At 48.5% G+C, this 19353-nt stretch overlaps 1 protein-coding gene across 10 annotated transcripts in view; it reads right to left on the minus strand.

Annotated features, from left to right (window-relative positions):
- The window catches only part of EHMT1 (euchromatic histone lysine methyltransferase 1), an 834115-nt gene that overhangs the window by 186331 nt on the left and 628431 nt on the right, over positions 1-19353 (minus strand). For all 10 annotated transcript variants that reach the window (XM_086921124.1, XM_086921127.1, XM_086921128.1 and 7 more), the window contains one exon: positions 7528-7695. In XM_086921124.1, the coding sequence (XP_086777250.1) occupies positions 7528-7695 (168 nt within the window). The remainder of the gene's footprint in view (positions 1-7527; positions 7696-19353) is intronic.

The raw sequence follows: 19353 nt of genomic DNA on the forward strand, positions 1-19353 counted from the left end.
GAACAAAATCACCTCTTGGATCCCTCGCAGTCTGGATTCCGTGCATCATATAGCACAGAGGCCGCACTGTTAGAAGTGACGGATTCCATCAGGATGACATTAGACAGAGGGACTCCAGTGATCCTAGTCCCCCTATTCTGTCAGCGGCATTCAATACCATCTCACACAGGATGCTGCTAGACAGACTAAGGGGGTTTGGGGTGAGTGGTAAGGCTCTCGAGTGGATTCAAAGTTTTCTAGCGGGGCGTACACAGAGCATCCAGTTGTCACAGACGACAGGGGTGGACAGGGGTGTCCTGCAGGGTTCTGTGCAGAGTCTTACCCTGTTTAATGCATATTTGACACCCCTGGCGGATATCATCAGAGGCTATGGCTTTGAAACTATCTCATATGCGGATGACACGCAGCTAATTGTTCCCATTGGGGAAGATATTATGTCAACCCAACAGAAATGTAAAAGCTGCATGTCTAGCATCGCCGTTTGGATGAGGAGGAATTTTCTACAACTTAATTCCTCAAAAACAGAAATTTTGCAATTCGGGAAGGCTGATGCAATCTGGTCCCCGGAGTGGTGGCCACCCGAGCTGGGTGAAGTTCCTTCACCCAGGAGATGGGCTAAAAATGTGGGCATCAGGATAGATGATAAATTATCTTTGGAGGAGCAGGTCAAGACAGTGTCTGGTACGTGTTTTGACACAATGAGGATGCTCATGAAGATCTTTCCCTGGATCCCTTTGTCAGCGAGGAAAACACTTGTCCAGTCACTCCTGGTGAGTCGGCTGGACTATGGTAACTCGCTGTTGGTGGGTGCCAGGGAGGATCTACTATCACGGCTGCAGGTAGTGCAGAACACTGCAGCCCGCCTCGCCCTCAACAAGCCGGCACGGACCCCATCGGTCCCTCTGTCGAACCAGCTAAATTGGCTCCCGGTGAGGAAATGAGCTATCTTCAAGATGCTCTGTGTGGTCTTCAAATCATTACAGGGGAAAGGCCCTGTCTATCTCAGCAATAAACTCCGGCGGTATCAACCGACCCGGCAATTAAGATCTAGCAATGCCAACCTTCTGTGTGGTCTTCAAATCATTACAGGGGAAAGGCCCCGTCTATCTCAGCAATAAACACCGGCGGTATCAACCGGCCCGGCAATTAAGATCTAGCAATGCCAACCTTCTGTGTATTCAGAAGATACAGGGTAAGGGTATGGAAGGGCGGTAGAGCCTTCTGCTATTTGGCTGCGAGCCACTGGAATAAAATGCCATTAAACATCAGGGCCTGCAGCGAGCTATCCAGCTTTAAGAAACTTATAAAGACATGGCTGTTCTAGATGGTTGTGCCCTACTTACTTTCTCCTATAGTGCAGCCCTTGGGGATGATTCGCCTGCGCTCTATAAATCCACAAAGTAAAGTAAAGGTATGTATCAGGCACTGGTCATTAGGAGTTACCTAGCCACATAATGGCTTCGCTGAAAATAATTGTGCTAGGTATCAAACACCTCATCTTAATAAATCCGTACTAATGCCAGTATCAGCTTTATGAAGACATGCAACCTGAGGGCACCTTAGAGGTGCCCCCTGTAAGCCTACTGGTCTTCTTACGTGTTGGCTGACTGGTATATTCCAGCCTGCTACCACAGACGACTGTCTGACCCCAGCAACAGCAAGCCTGCGCTCTCAGAGGTACAGGAACAATGCCTGCTGCAGAAGGTGTCCCAACTCCTCCAGCAGGATGGCTAGTGATTTAGCATATCAAGGCCAGAGGCTTCAAAGCTTCTGCTGCCTTTGATATGCGATTTCAGCTTCCCGTCAGAACTGGGGAATGCAACGCCTGGCCTTGGGGCACACTTGGAAATTAGATATTCTGGCGGCATGTTTCACTCACTGGCTAGTCACACCCCAAAGGTGGGATACCTGAAGTGGACAGCCAAAAAAGGGTTCCACTATCTTGCTTTTGGGTGAAATAGTGTGTCAGGGTTATGTCCACTTCCTACAGGAAGTAGTCATATAGGGGGTGTAGTAACCTCAGTGGTAGGTAGCCCATTGGCTACTACCATATACTCCGCTAAACTCCCTTAAATGAAGTAGTTAAGGGTCCCCAGCACCACACCAACAGATTCGACTTCCTGGGAACTGAAGACTACCACAGTAGAGACGACACCGCAAAAACTAAGAAAGTGTACTGAAATTGGCACCAACCCCTGCCTGGCTGCTTGCTTCTTGAAAATTGCAAAGACCTGACTCGTCCTGCGGCTGTGCATCATGCCCAAAAATTGTAGGACTGCCCAGCACTTGGATATCCAGTTATCTCCCTTGGGGTGGAGGAGCCATCCCTCTGCACGTGCAGGCACCAACCACATCTGTCTGGTCCACTGTGTTGCGGAGCAACACTTCAGGAGGAGGCTTTTGTAACTTTAGTAGGTCAGCCTAGTCTCTCTGCCAAGTTAGAGACACTAGACCCTTCAGGAGACCCCCTGCACCAATACCCTGAGTACCGGGGTACTTGCACCAGCCCAGACACCACCGCCTTGGAACTCTTTCAACACATCAAGGGACTTCAAGACAGACCAGATCCACAACCAGAGAGGCCCTGCTGTTTTGTTTTTTCTCTCTCTGCAGAGCCCCCTGTCAAACCGGGAGAGCCTCGAACTCCAGTGGCCAGCCAGACAAGATCCATTGCACCGAGCTCCACAGCCCGGTCTGTGGCTCCTGACTGTGCCTTTTTGGCCTAGACGTCTTCACGACCCGAGCACCCCTTTGGGTTCACTCACCTGTACTTGCCCCCAAGTCCCTACTTGCAGCCTGTGTTTCAGGTCCCCATTTACTTCTACAGAGTAGCACTCAAGGCTACCATCATGACTAGCACCTCTGCACCTGGAAAACCCAGGGCAGGTAACCCGAAACTGCCAGTGGTTATTGGTTCTTTGGACCTTGGCCCCCCTAGCACCTCTTGTTCAAAAGGGCACCCCCGAATGCAGACTGCAAGTATCAGTTTGCTGTGTATGTTTTTTCCATCCATAGGATAACATTACTGCGTTTGAGGCTCATACTTCCAAAACCAAGCGTTTTACTGTTTTATTTTAAAATCCATTAACTCCGAAAGTACTAAAGTTATTCTAAAGATCTTGGTATCTAAATTTATATAAAAATCGACTTTATTTTTATAAATTGGTATTGTATTTATGGAGGGTGTAAACCATTTATTGACTGTGTGTGTACGACAGATGCTTAACACTCTTCTATTATAAACCTAAGGTGCTTGACCACACTATCACAAATAGAGCACTTGTGGTTTAAAGGGATTACTCTAACAATCCCATATGGGTCTTCTGGACTTTTTGCATGGCGTGCGCTTAAATTGGCAACACTAAAAGTCAGCTTCCTACATTTGGTGGATTAAGAGTGGGATACAAGACTTGCATATGTTGATACCACTTGGTCAATAGGTAATTCCACTTAGAAATCCATAATTGACACTAATTAAAACTTTTGTTTTGAAATTGTCGATTTTGTAATTGTTGCTACATTCTCTAATTGAAACTGCTAGCGCCTTGTTTTAAGTTCCCCATTCCACTGCATTAGAAATGTAAAAAGAGTAATAGTCAGTTAGGCCTTTAAAAGTCTGTTAAGAATATTTTGTACGATTTTCTAAAAATGTCCAAACTATACTAAATATGTCTGGCCCATGGGATACAGTGCCAGAACTCACCCTCAGCCCTTATCTGCAGCTTAGTATGCAGCAGTTAAGGATTGTCTGTAAAGCCATTAAAATTGCTACTGGCTCAAACACTACAGAAGCAAAGCTCCAGCAGGCTCTGGCAGACTTTGATGCAGCCTAGTCGGCAAAAGGTCCTGTCACCTCTGAGGAGGAGACTTACAGTGACAATGGGACTGTTGTCAGTTACCAAGAGGGTAGCCCTCCTAGCCTTACTAGAGATGACGAGGTACAAAACCAAAATCCATCCCATCCCTGTACTTCAAGTGCCTTCCGCTTTGGGGGAAGGTCAGGCTACTCAATGCACACAAACATAGAAGAACTAGACATTGTAAGACTAGCCAAAAGAGCAGCCCTTGAAGCCAAAATCCTGGCTATGGAAAGAGAAAGTTCTGAGATGGGCCAAGCACCCATGAGAGGTGGCAGCAACAAAATAAATAGGGAGGAGGAAACCTTTGATCCAAAATCCCTAAAGGGGTTGTCCCTAAATATGCATAGGGTGAATACATTACTAAATAGTTTACAGCCTTTGAGAGGGCTTGTAAAATGAGAAAGTTACACCAGAGACACTGGGGCTCTCTACTGTGGGAGTTATTCTCAGGAAAGTGCAGGGATAGACTTCTGACATTTGATGAGGAAGAAGCTGAGTCTTTGAACCTCATGTAGGGTACTCTGATTAAGTAATTTTGTTTCCCAACTGAAGAGTAAGGGTTTAAGTTCAGGGAGACTTACAAAACCCAGGGTAATCTAGGGTAGACTTTGTTGACTTCTCTGTCAAAACACTAGGTGGCTGGCTGAAAGGCAGTATTGTGCAAGAATACGAAGGGCTCTATAATTTGGCGATTGTGGTGCAACTGTTGAGTAATTATATAACTGAAAAATTGCATCAGTACCTGGTGGACCTAGTGTTAGTCTCTCCTAAAGCGTTTGGAGAAGAAGGCTGACCACTGAATCAGAGCAAGGGTGTCCAGAAATACCCCGGGTAGGGGTGACCAAAAGAAAGGGGATACTGCTACCTCCCTGGGGAAAGAGATAACAACAAAAATAAAAAGAGACTTCTAAAGGTCTTGTTCAGAAGGGTGGGCCTGAGACTCTTCCCAATTCAAGGTTGGGTACCAGAGTAAAAACCGGGATCCCAAAAAGACTGGATATTTAGGCAGAGTGTTTCACTCACATGAAAGTCACATCTCTAAGGTGGGCTACCTTGAGCAGACAGTCAAAGAAAGGTTTCACCATATTGGTTTTTAGTGAAATAGAGACTTCTGGGTCACAGTTATGCTCACCCCCCCCACAGGAAGTGGTCATATAGGGGGTGTAGTAAACCCCAGTGGTAGGCAGCCTGTTGTCTACTACCATGCACGCCCATAAACCCCCTAAAATGAGTATTTAGGGGTCTCCCGCCACCACGCTGACAGATTCGACTTCCTGGTATCAGAAGAAGACAAAATAAAAGACAACACTACAGGAACTAAGGACCTACACTGAAATTGGTGACAAACGCTGCCTGGCTGCTTGCTCCCTGACAACTGAAAAGACCCAACTCGTCCTGTGGCTGAACATCATCCACAACACTTGGAGGACTGCCCAGCACCTCATCAAACAGTTATCTGCCTTGGGATGGAGGAGTCATCTTCCTGCATCTGCAGGCACCTACCATATTTGTGCGGTTTACTGTGTTGGCCATCGAACCCACCAAGAGAGTAAGAGAGGTATTTGTGGTTCTAGGTGGTCAGTCCAATATCTGTCGAGTTTCGAGATGCTAGACCTTCCAGGAGCCCCCTTGCACCATTACCCTGAGAACAGGGCACTAGCACCAGCCAAGGCTTGTTCAAAGTCAGCCCAGACACCATCACCTTAGAAGTCTTCCTACACGTCGAAGGACTTCAGGACAAATGCAATCCACAACCAGAATGGGTCCGCTGTTTTTGTTTTCTTTCCCTCTGCATAACTGATCGATAAAAAAAACACTTGAATTCCAGTTGTCGGCCAGCCAAGACCCTCTGCACCCTAGCCCCACAGCCGGGCCATCACTCCTGACGGCGTCCCTTTGGCATAGGGGTCCTCACGTCCTGAGCCCCCCTTTGGGTTCACCCAGATTTGCCCCTCTTTACAGCCTTTGTTTTAAGTCCCCATGGGCTTCTACTGTGTAGCGCTCAAGGCTACCATCCAAATAGGCACCTCTGCACCTGGACACCCCAGGGTAGGTAACCCGAAACTCCTGGTGGTTCTCTGGACCCTGGTGACCTAGAACATTAAGTCTAAAAGGGCACCCCCGAACTCTGAATGCAAGTATTTGTTTGCTGTGTATATTTTCCCTCCTATAGGTTAACATTACCACGTTCAAGGCTCAAACCGTCAAAACTGTTTTTTTTGAGAAATGTACATTTTCTTTTAAATTCGATAACTCTGAAAGTACTTAAGTTATTCTGAAGTTCTTGGTGTCTAAAATCATATAAAAATCTTCTTTATTTTAAAAATAATTGGAGTGTGTGAATGATTTTTGTACTGAGTGTACGACAAATGCTAGGCACTTCTCTGTGATAAGCTTAAGCTGCTAGACCAAACTACCATGAATAGAGCTCTCGGGATTATTAAAGTAATCACTGTAAACCACAAGAGGGTCTTCTGGACAATTTGCATTGTCTGCCCTCACCTTGGAAACACTACATAAAAAGTCAGCTTCCTACAGCGAGATGATGCAGACTCAGATGTTTGGCCCTATTGTTCAGACAACCAGCCAGCTTTAGGCAGCTTCCATAGCAGAACACCCAAGCCTAGGGTCTCAAAGCTTCCACAGAGAGAAGGGGAGACAACCCCTACGCTTGTTAACATACTACAATGCCATAACTGTCATATTGTCCAGCAAGATCTGGAAAGAACGGTTGCAAAAGGAAGGGAGTAAATCCTTCAAGGTTAGGAGGACTGCTTGCAGTTTGAGCAGATTGATGTGAAGAACTTGCTTTTCTGGAGAACAAAATCCTCTTAATCCGAGCCCCATCACATGACAACTCCACCCTACTTCACTCAACTGTAGATTGGATGCATCCTTCACCACTGTAGGTACTTCTAGAGGAGCAAAAAAGGCCATTATTTGTGACAGGTGCTCCTCTATCTACCACCTGCTTAGGCCCGGCAGTGTCCAGGGAGATCGTAACAGAGCCAGAAGAACATGAGCCAGAGATAGGATCTTGAATTTTGTCTTGCGCAGGAAAGATTTCTAGGTAACTGGGAAGTACAGAGAATAGCAGTTGTGCCTTATTTCTAGCTCAGGGACCAACTCTACATCTTCTATCTCCTACTGGAGAATCAAACAAAAGGGACTGTGGGGAAAAAGAACCTATGTAAGAGCATGATGGAAGGGTAGGGTCAAACCTCTTTCTATTATTTGTAATACTCACAGGTCCAAGATAATGAAATAAGACTGTTTCCTTTAAACAAAATTCAGTTCAAAATCCTAATCTGTGAGATTTATTAGGAAGTGAGCATGGTGAAATGGATTATGCATAAGAATTAAATTGTTGGAATGGCAATAAGATAATAGGCAAGATCTCAAGGAACTGTAGGAAACAAATGAGAAAACAAAAAGTGTTTTACTTTAAGCTCTGGTCGCAAACCCTGCTGTTCTTGCTTTCCTTCGGTAATTCTAATAACATTTTAATTTAAAGATGGTTAATTCAGATATATTTCTCATTAATTATGCTAAGGTCATAACAGTTTTCAGTTGAAGAATGAAGTTTTCTAATAGTTTTACTATAATTATGTCAGGCTTGAATTATAAGCATTCCTTAATGCATGTTTTCTCAATATCGCAAATATACCTGTTCACAACTTTTTCCACCTGTGCAGGCTTATTGTAGGATGCTTCTTTCAGAGTTTTGCTCATATGTAGGGTCTCCCACACCTCGGAATTCAGAGTGCTGCACTCCAACGGGGTCTCTCCTTCTTTATTTTTTACAGTAACATCAGATCCACGAGAAAGGAAGAGCCTGGAGAGGTTAAGAACACAAGCAATATAACACCAGCGACCTAAAGAAGCTGGTCAATAGAAACAAGGCAAAGAAATATAGCCAACCTTAAATGCAGCAAAACGGTAAACGTTCTAGATTTTTACCAATGACAGAGGTCACCTGACTGACTGATTACAAATGTCAAAGAAGAATTGTGTTTACAAATGCAATCTTTTCTCTTTGAATATCATGAATGCTTTGAATCGCATGTGAACCATGTTAAAACCTTCAGGTGTCTTCTCTAACAGCTTCAATCTCTGTTTATCACTGGGTGATCACAGTAGCAATGCTAAATGAAATTTGATGTACAAGGTGTAGAGACAATATAAACTTGTTCTGCATTCTTGACCATCGTCATCCTATAATCCTAAATTGACCATTAAGGGAAAAAGAAATTCTCTTGGTACAATTGTCCACTATTTCCCATTTATTAGCAGTACAGAAAAATATCTTAAACAGAAGCCCATGTACACTGAAATAGTGATGAAGGTTATCATTTTTTAAAGAAAAGTTTACTAGCAAAAGATGGGACACATTAATCACAATATACTGTAGGATTATTGTTATAAACAACTCCATTGTGAGAGAATCCCCGGAATAGTCCACTGTTCAACTACTTAAAAGTACATTCAGTAGGGAACCATTCTTGGTCCATTGGGATGGCATACCATGTTGGAATGTTCTCTTAAAAATAGAGAATTGATTAAACAAAGTAGAAAAATATTCTGAATACAGCTAAGAAACAATAAAACAGCTGTTAAATTACAAAAGAACGAAGATCCAATATAGGATACAGAAAAAAGGTTTTGCATTAAAACTAATGTGCTTTTTTCCAATCACAATTAAGCAACAAATGCAAATTAAGAGCAACCTTGAAAATATACTGATTGATGGGAATTATTGCAAAGATATACATTGCAGTAACAGTGAAACAATGATCATTCTTTTAGGAAGATCATAAAACTGATAATGCATATTATTAGTATAGATCTTAGAAGGGGTTAGACATTAATTAACCAAGAGTGAATTGTAGGGAGCGGAGTTCTTGTTGCAGTACCCCTCCCCCATGCACATGCTTGGTATTTAATGCAACTTTGAATGTAGTGTACTGGTTTCCTGCTAACCAGGACCCCAGTACCAGAGCTCTTTCCCTAAAAATGTACAATAATTTCCCTAATTGGCAAAACCATTGGCACCCTCAATAAGTCCCTGGTAATGTTACCCCAGGTACCTAGGGCCTGAGGCACTACAGAAGGTCCTCAAGTGCAGCAGCACAAAGCGTGCCACCCTAATGGAGCCCTCACACCAAGCACATGCAAGGCTACCATTGCAGGCTACATGTCTTAGTGCAGACAAAAGTGAAAAAACAACATGTGACATCGCTGTGTGCCATGAACCCTAAGGATAAGTTACTTACCTGTAATCCTAGTTCTCTTCCACCTCATTAAATTCATAAGCACATGAATATTCCCGCCCTGGAAACACATCACACACACACACACACACACATCATACACACACACACACACACACACACACACACACACACACACACACACACACACACACACACACACACACACACATCAAACACACACATCAAACACACACACACAATGCAACCTTCCATAGTCATGCTGAGCAATGTTGCAAGAAATTCTTTTGCACATAAATACATTTCAATAAAGCAGGGAGAAAAAAAAACCATTTGAAAACTGCCTTAATATACAGCAGAAATCACAATCCTGCAAGGAAGAATGAAAAAACATTGTCAGCACATAGGCTGCATTGTAGAAACATTAGTGTAGGAAGCTGAAAAGCTAAACCACAGAAACACTCAGAATAAACTGGCACTGTGTCTTTAAGGCAGCCGTGTCCTCTAGCTTCCCAACATGCCTCAGGTGTGACAGGCCATTTTCTCTTTGCGGATACCCGCAGACCATTTTACAAAGAGATGTATGCATCATGTTCACTTGCCCGGGGAGGAGGGTGGGTTGCTTACGACTTTGATGAGGATACCCCTGGAAGAGAACTAGGATTACTTGTAAGTAACGTATCCTTCTCTTCCAGGGAATCCTCATCAATAGTCATAAGCACATAAATAGAATGGCAAGCCCATCCCCTCATAGCAGCCATGAGGTATATACAGACGGGGCGTGGCCAGCCAGGCAACATGGCGGACGCGACTCTCTAGAGCTCCGTCCGCAGGGCCCCGATTTCTCCTGCAATTATCCTGTGAGAGTGCATTACGACCGCTCACACCGGACGAAGTAGTTGCGGGATTGCCAGAGGAGCCTGCCGGTGTGTAAACGAGACTGCAAATGAGGCCCTGGCGGTGAGGAATCGGCTGACGGGGCGCAAGGATGCTATGAAGGCGCGAGACCCGGCCGGGGCCTAGCCGCGCAGGAACACCCCCGGCCTCGGCGCTGGGAAGGAGGCGAGGAAACCGGGCCTGATCGGCACTGCGGACCCCCGGGCAAGCCTGTGGTGTGCGGTGGCGGCCCCGGAGCAAGCGGCTGGGTGACGGGTGGCGCCCAGGGAGGCTGAGAGGGGGGCCGTGAGGCGAGGCCCTGAAGCGGATGGTTTCCCGGCGCCGAGGGCGGACGATGGCGCACCGCATTTGATCACTACGGCGGAGGGACGAGGGAGCCCTCACAGCGCGCCCAAGGGAGTGCCCCGGAGCAGGAGAGAGCGGAGGAAGTGGGGTCTTGACTACCGGCGGACCCCGAGCACAAGCGGCATCAGTGAGGCAGGCAGCAGCGCGCTCATCCTGGCACCGGCGTGACCTGGGGACTAGGCACGGGCCTGGAGGCGACAGCGGAGGGTTAACGGACCCCTGCGGTACGCAGAGGCGGCCCAGTGGCAGACGGCAGGAGTGAAGCCTGGCCCCGGTGAGCGCACGCTATGCAGACATTGTTGGTATCTGTCACCACCCAGTGAGTCACTGGGGCCCGAGACGCTGTGCGCTGGCTGTCTGGCAACTGCGGGGGCATCAGGTATTGAAGCAGGAGCCAAGGGGCACAGCAGGGTAGCGGAGGCCGAGGCCTCGAGGCCAAGAGGATGCGACAGGCCGCAGAATACGCCATTTTGTCCCGGGCGCCATTTTGACCACCCGCAGGATGAGAGGCCCCTGTCCCTGGGCCACATCAGACACTATGAAAAGGAAGGAGAAAGAGACTGGTAGGCATGCGCGCAAACTGAGGGAACTTCGCCGAGAGCATGCAGTCCTGCTTGAACGGCTGAGGTGCCACAACTACACAGCGCATACAGCCAAGATGCATGCCAAGGCAGATAGAGCCGGCCGTCTGCTAGCCTGGTTGGTGCGGAGGACAGAGCACATGACTCCGATTGGTGCCATCCGTGCGGAGGACGGGGCAGTGGTATACACACAGCACGAGATCCATGGGGCGCTGACCGATCACTATTGGGAACTCTATAGGTCGCGAGGCACTGGCCATGCACACTCGCTGACCGAATTTCTGGAGTCGCTCGCTCTGTCTTCCGTCACGGAGAGTCAGAATGAGGAGCTTGGCGCCCGCTCACGCTGGAGGAAGTGGGAGACGTGATTCAAGCATTGGCAACCGGGAAAACACCGGGACGGGCCGGCCTGCCGGCCGAATATTATGAAGCAAACAGACATCCGAGCGCCTAAGCTCCTTCGGGTGTATAGGGCATCAGTCGACGCCGGCCAACTCCCACCATCTCTGAGGGAAGCGTTTTTAGTGTCCCTGCCTAAACCTGACAGGAACCCCATGTCCTTGAGCTCCTATCGCCCATTGGCGATGCTGAACACTGACTATAAGGTATTCGCCAAACTTCTTGCGGAGCGTTTGGCACCGGCGGTTCCGCACTTAGTACATCCGGATCAGAATGGTTTCGTACCAGCGAGGTCCACATCCCTGAACCTCAGGAGGTACTTGAGGGTAGCAGCAGAAGCGACGGCGGCCTGGCCCAGGGCGGGGTGCCTGGTGCTTGACTTAGAAAAGGCTTTCGATTGTCAGGAGTGGGGCTACCTGTCGACAGTGTTGGAGGCGTATGGACTGGAGGCGAACTTTCTGCAGATGGTAGGACTCTTATATAATAACCCTGTGGTCTGTGTCCGGATGGGGCCGTGTGTCTAGGAAGCAGTGGCAATAGGCAGGGGTACTCGTCAGGGATGTCCCCTGTCGCCGCTGCTCTTCGCGTTAGCCATGGAACCCTTGGCTGCGGCCATGAGGCAGCTTCTGGCAGATGGTATCCCACTAGATGACGGTGTTCATCGGGTGTCATTGTACGCCAATGACCTGCTGGTATTTGTCCGAGACGTGGGCCACATACCGGAGCTGCTGGCCCAATTGCTAAGCCGTTTCGCCGATCTCTCGGGGCTCCGAGTAAACGCAGGCAAGTCATGCCTATATGCGTTTAGCAATGAGGTAACTGACCCGGAGTATAGTCTCCATGGCACGCGAGTCCAGTGGCGGGCGGACACTTTCAAGTATCTAGGGGCGTACCAAACCATATACTAAGAAAGCGGTATAAGAACCACGATAGACAGAGACCAGGCCTAGAGCCTGTAGAACCGCTGGGGCAACCAGGAACCACCCAAGGTAGTGACACAGGGGACCCACGGGGGACGCGTGCAGTGTCTAAACACAGCCGAGAATCACCACTAACTTCTAAGGAGAACATTGCATTTAGAATTTTAAAGATGAGGGACAGTTAGAAGTGGACTTGGACCAAACCCCTTTAGAAGTAGGCAGTTCTGGAGTCAATACCCACGGGAGCACCGGAGCACTCTAGTTACCTAACCTAGGGAAGCCAGGTGCATAGGTGTCTTTCCAGGTCGGGTTTCGTCGTCGTTTTCTATGGCGAGCTGCTGAAAAATGCTGCAGGCGACCAAGTGGAAAGTGTCCGGATAAATCCATGGGTGGATCGGAGATCTGAAGAACATGAAAGCAGAGGGGCCAGTGTCTGGGTCACTTGCCAGTGACCAGGAAGGCGATGAGACGATGCCCACTGATGTCGGGTGATTTCAGGTGCAGAAGGTGAAGCTTGACTCTTCAGCCACGAGGACCAGGAGGCGTCGACGACGACCAGGAGCTGGGTTCGAGCTGTCCCACGAAGGATGTAGAGTGCTGTGGTGTCGTTATCCGGATTGGACCCAACAAGCCTAGGCAACAGTAACCCACGCAAAAAGCAAAGATTGGCTTTGGTGCAGACCAGCAAGGTCTGAGGGACTCACCTTTTGGAGGGGAGTCCGAGCACGTCCAGGAAAGCCCAAGAAACAGAAGAGTTACCTTTGTGGGGACCCATCAGTCGACGAACCAGGGATGGTGAAGGAGCCCCGAGCGGAAATGCAAGAAGCGGGCCCACGGAACACTGGTGGAGTGTAGGCCCACAATCTTCGGTGCAAATGGTGCTCGGGGCTTGGGGTACAAGTAGCCCAATGCACAACTTCAGGAAAGCTAGGGAAGTCGATGCACTTGCAAATGTGCACGGTGTCCAGGAGTTCTGTTCCCACTTCCCTTGTGAGGGCTGCGGGTCTCAACTTTGCTGGGATCTCGTGTCGGCCTCTGACAAGTCTGGAAGTCCGTGTAAATGCAGACCGGCAAGATGGTTCTTTGGTGCCTGTTTGAACATGGGAGTCACTCCTTGACCCCAAGGGAGATTCTTCCGTCTTCTGGTCGAAATAGAATGTCGAAGTTCCAGGATATATGTTACAGAGTTTCGTCCAGGTGTAAAGTTCTGAGGACTGGGTCCTATACTTATACTAAGTTTAGGGGTTGTACTTACTCTAGGGTATCACCTATGGGAGGACCCAGGGAGGGAGTGGTTACACCCCTTTCCCTTTGTCCAGTTTTGCATCAGAGGAGGGGCTGAGTGCCCCTGCAACCGGTTAGAACTGGGGTATGCACAGGGACACCAAGTGTGCCCCCAGCACTGTCGGAGAAGCATTCTATGAATGCACCCACCCAGCCCCAATACACTAAAGCCTGTCTGGGAAGTGGTGCGACAGGAAACCTATTGTCCAGGCCTCCCCTGCCGGAGTTTCGTCCAGCAGCAGGTCTGTGTCTGTGGAATCCATTTTGTGATGCCAGGGCTCTTTTAAACTATGTCTTCTCCCTCTAGAAGGGTGGAATTCTACCTCCGCCGCCAGGAGTGGCTGGGGTAGGATTCCAAAGCATCTGACACCAAACACAACATGTTTCCATGAAGCCAGCCATTCCAAAGTTAGCATTTACGTCGAGGTTATAATGCAATTAAGAGTACATGGCCTGGCTACATCACAGAACAGCATCAGAGAATAGATTCCGAAAGCTGAAGAAGGGTCCTGCTCATGCATGGGCACTCTCACACAAAACAAACCAGATGATGGACAGAATGTTGCAGAATGGCAAAACATTCAACCCCAGTCACAGATCTGGGTTGAATCCATCGTTATTTTGCTCAGCAAGCCACCCCAGTTAAGATATGGCCATGTCTGAACTGGGGTGGTGTGGAGTGCAAAAAAACGATGGCTTCAGGCCCAGATCTCTCTACTGGGTGAATGTATGACATTGTTCTGCATTCTGTCCATCAACTGTTTGTTTTGCACCCTCGCACAAAACCAAGCACTCTGCATTCAGGATTGAAAAGGCCTGTCATAGGAGTGACTTATCGGTTTATATGTGTGATGAAAGGTAGATATAGGTAACCTATATCTTAGTAAGGGGTGCATGCACCACCTTACCCAGGCTGCAGTGGCAGACCTGTGGTGCCATTTTGAAAGGCTTCCCAGGGGTGACCTAATACATGCTTCAGCCCCAGGTAGGCCTCTGGGTTACCTATGCCCTTAGTACCTAGGGTACCATATACTAGGGACTCACAAGGGTAACCCAGTAACCAATCTGGAGTGTACCTAAAGTACATGCAATCAATTTAGAGAGGAAGCAGCTAGGCTGGGGTCCTGAATAGCAGGGGCCCAGCCAGACAAAGTCGAAAAACAGTGAAACACCAGCAAAAAGTGGGGGTAACCATAGTAAGCAGGTCCTACTCTCCCACACAGTGGAGTTCGTAATGATAAGCTCCCAGCACCTTATACTCTTTATGGCAGCACTGCACTTGCAATGCCTAAAATGGACTTATACACTGTAGGTGTACAGGGCTCATGCATCTGTACCCTCACCACTGGGATAGTGCACCCAGGCAGAGGTGTGGCTGACCTATGCCAGGGCAGAGGTTGTAGGCATGGCACACAGGGATGTGTACCATGTGTACTCTTCACTTTGTTCTGCACCAAAACAAACAGCCTGCAAAGGCAGTGTGTGTGTGTAGAGGTAAAGGGCCTCTAAGGGTGGCACAATAAGTGCTGCAGCCCTTAGAGGTCTTCCCTGGTCACAGTGCTCTGGGTACCGGTGGTACCATTTACCAGGGGCTGACCTGCGGCTAGAGATGCCTATTGGGTAACTTTTGGGGAAAGAACACAAACCCAAGGAACCCGATTGGGAGGGACCCAGGGAACATCAAGTCAAAGTGCATCAGTAGTCTGGAAAAAAACAACTTTTCTACAGTGGGGCGTCAGTTAAGGGCAGGAGTGACTATTTTGGCCAGTTAATGTTTTTCCCAGACATTCCGCCAAATTGGAGCACTTCCCACAACACCAGATATAAATTTTCTACTGTTTTTGGACGTACAATGTAATGTCATCGCGTAGCCCTTGAAAAGTGTGGTGTTGAAGTATTCTGGCAGTAAGAGGCTCCATCGCCACTGCGAATAGCAGCGGCTAGAGGGGGCATCCCTTTCTGGTTCCACGTGTTATAGGGAATGGCTCTGACAGCAGGCCGTTTGCTCTTAAACGAGCTGTGGGCTCAGTATAGAGCAGACTAATAAGCTTGATGAAATTGGGACTGAATCCTAGTCTGGGCAGTATAGTAAACAAGAATGGACATTCAAGGGAGTCTAACGCTTTGGTAGTGTCGAGGAATGCAGCGAATGGCTGGCAGCGGAGGATCAATCTGGTGGACAGCAGCGAAGAAGGTACGTAGGTCATGGGCTGTGGATCTTCCAGGAATGAAAGGAGTAGTTTCTGTCCTGTAACTCCAGTTCTGTAGTAGGGGTATCTCTGTTATGGTCATAATCTAGTGAATAGTCCCGCCCACGTGCGTGGACCCCGGAGCAATCAAAAATAATCTCTTAAAGTGTCGAAAAAATGCAGAACTGCACAGACACTTAAGAGAGAATTTAAAGACATATAATGCAGCCTATAAACAGGCTACACTGTCCAGTATTTCAACGAGAAATTCCACCAAAAATCCACAAACCGCAAAGCCTGTCCAGATTTCCTTTGCCCTAGCAGCAAAAACCCCCTGGAATGATAGAGAGGAAGACATGGACAGACAAGCCCCATAGGCTGCCATTATGTGGCTCAAAACAGGATACTGTGCCTTTAAGAGAACTTATCAGAACTTCACAGTATCCCAGAATGCCCTGCAGGTCCCTTTTACCTTCAGTTCCACCGGGGAGGAGGGCGGGCGCTTATGACTATAACAGAGATACCCCAACTACAGAACTGGAGTTACAGGACAGAAACTACTCCTTCTGTAGTAGGGGATCTCTGTGTATAGTCATAATCTAGTGAATAGAATGGCAAGCCAATCCCCACACCAAAGCGGCGGTGGAGAAAGAAATCAACACAACTACTGTTCCGCAGCGAAGCCTGTCCAACCTGAGCATCTGCCCTGGCATCAGTGTCCAGACAGTAATGCTTAGCAAAGGTATGAACCGACTTCCAAGTGGCGGCCTTGCAGATTTCTGCAATCGGCACATTACGGAGCAAGGCTGTCGTGGCAGCTTTGCCCCTGGTGGAAAGAGCCTTAGGTTTACCTTCTAAGGTCTTATTAGCTTTCTGGTAACACAGTTGTATACAGGACACAATCCTCCTCGAGATGGACTGTTTAGAGGTCGCAAGACCGGTCCTGACTGATCCATAATTGATAAACAATTGGTCTGACCTACGAATATCTTTGGTCTTATCCAGATAAAATTTCAACACCCTCCTAACATCCAGGGAATGTAAGGACCTTTCCGCGGGAGATGAAGGATTCTGAAAAAACGTAGGCCCAGCTATAGTCTGGTTGAAATGAAAATCAGAAATAACCTTGGGAAGAAATTTAGGGTGAGTACGCATAACAACCTTAGCAGCACGAAATACAGTATAAGGTTCTTGGCAACACAACGCCTGAATTTCACTCACCCTGCGGGCCAATGTAATGGCCACGAGGAACGCCGCCTTCCAGGACAGGTGCTGCAACGAAGCCTTATGAATGGGCTCAAAAGGCTCCTTCATCAATCTGGACAGCACCACATTCAATTCCCATGAAGGCGAAGGAAACCTGACAGGAGGGAACACTTTCTTCAAGCCTTCCAAAAAATCTTTGATCACAGGGATCTGGAAGAAGGAAGTCTGTGAAGGGCTTATCCTGTAGGCAGTCAATACAGCGCGATGAACCTTAATGGAATGAACATTAAGGCCAGACCGCGCCAAATGTAGAAGGTAAGGAAGGATGACATCTTCCTTGCACGTCGTTGGGTCAAAGTTCTTGGACGCACACCAGATACAAAACCTCTTCCACTTGTAGGCATAGATTTTCGAGTGGAAGGTCGCTTAGATTCCTTTAGTATGGCCATGCAATCTTCGGGCAGATTCAAGTGGCCATATTGCACTGTCTCAGGAGCCATGCCGCCAAACTCAAAGACGAGAGGTTGGGGTGCAACATCTGCCCCCCGAACTTCGTGAGAAGGTACGGCCTGCACAGCAGCTGTATGTGCGAAAGGAGAGGCCGGTGAAGCAGGTCCGTGAACCACCACTGCCGGGGCCATTCCGGGGCAATCAGGATCATCCGTGCCCTGGACTGGGACAGCTTGATGAGCACCGCTGGAATCAGGGGAATGGGTGGAAAAGCGTACACAAAGCTGTTCGACCAGTTGATCCATAGCGCATTCCCCAGCGTCCCTTGCTGGTAGTACCTGAAGGCGAAGTCTCGGCATTTGCTGTTTTCGACGGTGGCGAACAGATCTACGTCTGGAGTCCCCCACCTTTCGAAGACTTCTCCTAGTACTTCGTTGTTTATGACCCATTCGTGGTTTTCCTGAATCAGTCTGCTCAGTGCGTCTGCCTGAACATTCTGCACACCTGGTAGATGGGTAGCCGTTATCGTCAATCCTCTGGCCAGGAGCCAGTGCCAGATCGTCCGCGCTTCCCGAGACATGGTGCGCGATCTCGAGCCCCCCTGCTTGTTGAGGTAATACATTGTGGTCGTATTGTCCGTCTGTACAAGCAGAGAGCTGGTCTGGAAGGACGGATGAAAGGCCTTCAGCGCCAAGTGAACAGCTCTGACTTCCAGGAAATTGATGTGATACGTGGACTCCAACGGAGACCACGTTCCTTGGATCTGTAAGTCTCCCGAATGCGCTCCCCAGCCATGGAGAGAGGCATCCGTCACGATAGTCTGAGTAGGAATGACCTTGTGGAAGGGAACCCCTCTGAGGAGATTCTCCGCTGAACACCACCACTTCAGAGACTGAAGAGCATGCAGAGGAAGTTGTATCTTGTCGTCCCAAGATCCTTTCCTCTGGTCCCATTGGTCCTCCTAGCACTCCTGCAGAGGTCTCATGTGTAGTCGTGCGTGAGGAGTGAGGAAGATACAAGAGGCCATCGACCCCAGTAGAGAAGACACCGTCCTCACTGTTGTAGATAGAGCGGTCATAAGAGCCTGAGCCTTCCGAAGGATCGATCGCCGTCGCTCCTCCGAAGGAGACGCGCTTGCTGACAGCGTATTGATGGTGGGTCCCAAATACTGAATGCACTGGACCGGGATCGGGACAGACTTGGACATGTTGATGTGCAACCCCAACTTGTTCAAGAGAACGCATGTCTTCTGGAAGTGTGCTTGAGCTTCAGAGAAGGAGGAGGCCTTGATCAACCAATCATCCAGGTACGGGTAGACAAACACCTTGTTCTTCCTGAGGTGTGCCGCTACCACTGCCATGCACTTCGAGAATGTTCTGGGCGCAGATTTCAGCCCGAATGGCAGCACTGTGTACTGATAATGATTGGTGCCGACTTGAAATCGCAGAATCTTCCTGTGTTTGCACGTGATAGTAAGCATCCTGTAGGTCTATGGCACAAAGCCAGTCTCCCTGTTGCAACTGAGGATAAATCTGATGCAACGTCAGCATGCGAAACTTTTCTCTGCGAATCCACTTGTTTGCCTGCCGCAAGTCCAGAATGGGCCTGAACTCGTTCTTGTCTTTCTTGCGAACCAAGAAGAACCGGGAGTACAGACCACTTCCTGTTTGAGACAGAGGTACGTCTTCTATCGCCCTTTTCCTTAACAGGATATCGGCCTCCGCCTGGAGCTCGCGTAGTTGATACTGCGAGATGACCAGAGGGATCGCTGGAGGAGGGCTGATGAACCGAAGACTGCATCCATTGCAAACAATATTCAGCACCCACTTGTCCTGAGTAATTTTTCTCCACTCTGCCAGAAAAAATTGAACGCTTCCCCCCACCGGAGCGGGTAACGGATGAAGGGGAAGTAACCACTCAGGGTCGAGACCCGGCCGGGCCCTTGTTCGCGGTAGAGGACTGCTGTCCCCCTCTACCCTTCTGTCGTTTCT

The sequence above is a fragment of the Lissotriton vulgaris genome, chromosome 5 (genome assembly GCF_964263255.1).
Source record: "Lissotriton vulgaris chromosome 5, aLisVul1.2, whole genome shotgun sequence".
Taxonomy (NCBI): Eukaryota; Metazoa; Chordata; class Amphibia; order Caudata; family Salamandridae; genus Lissotriton; species Lissotriton vulgaris.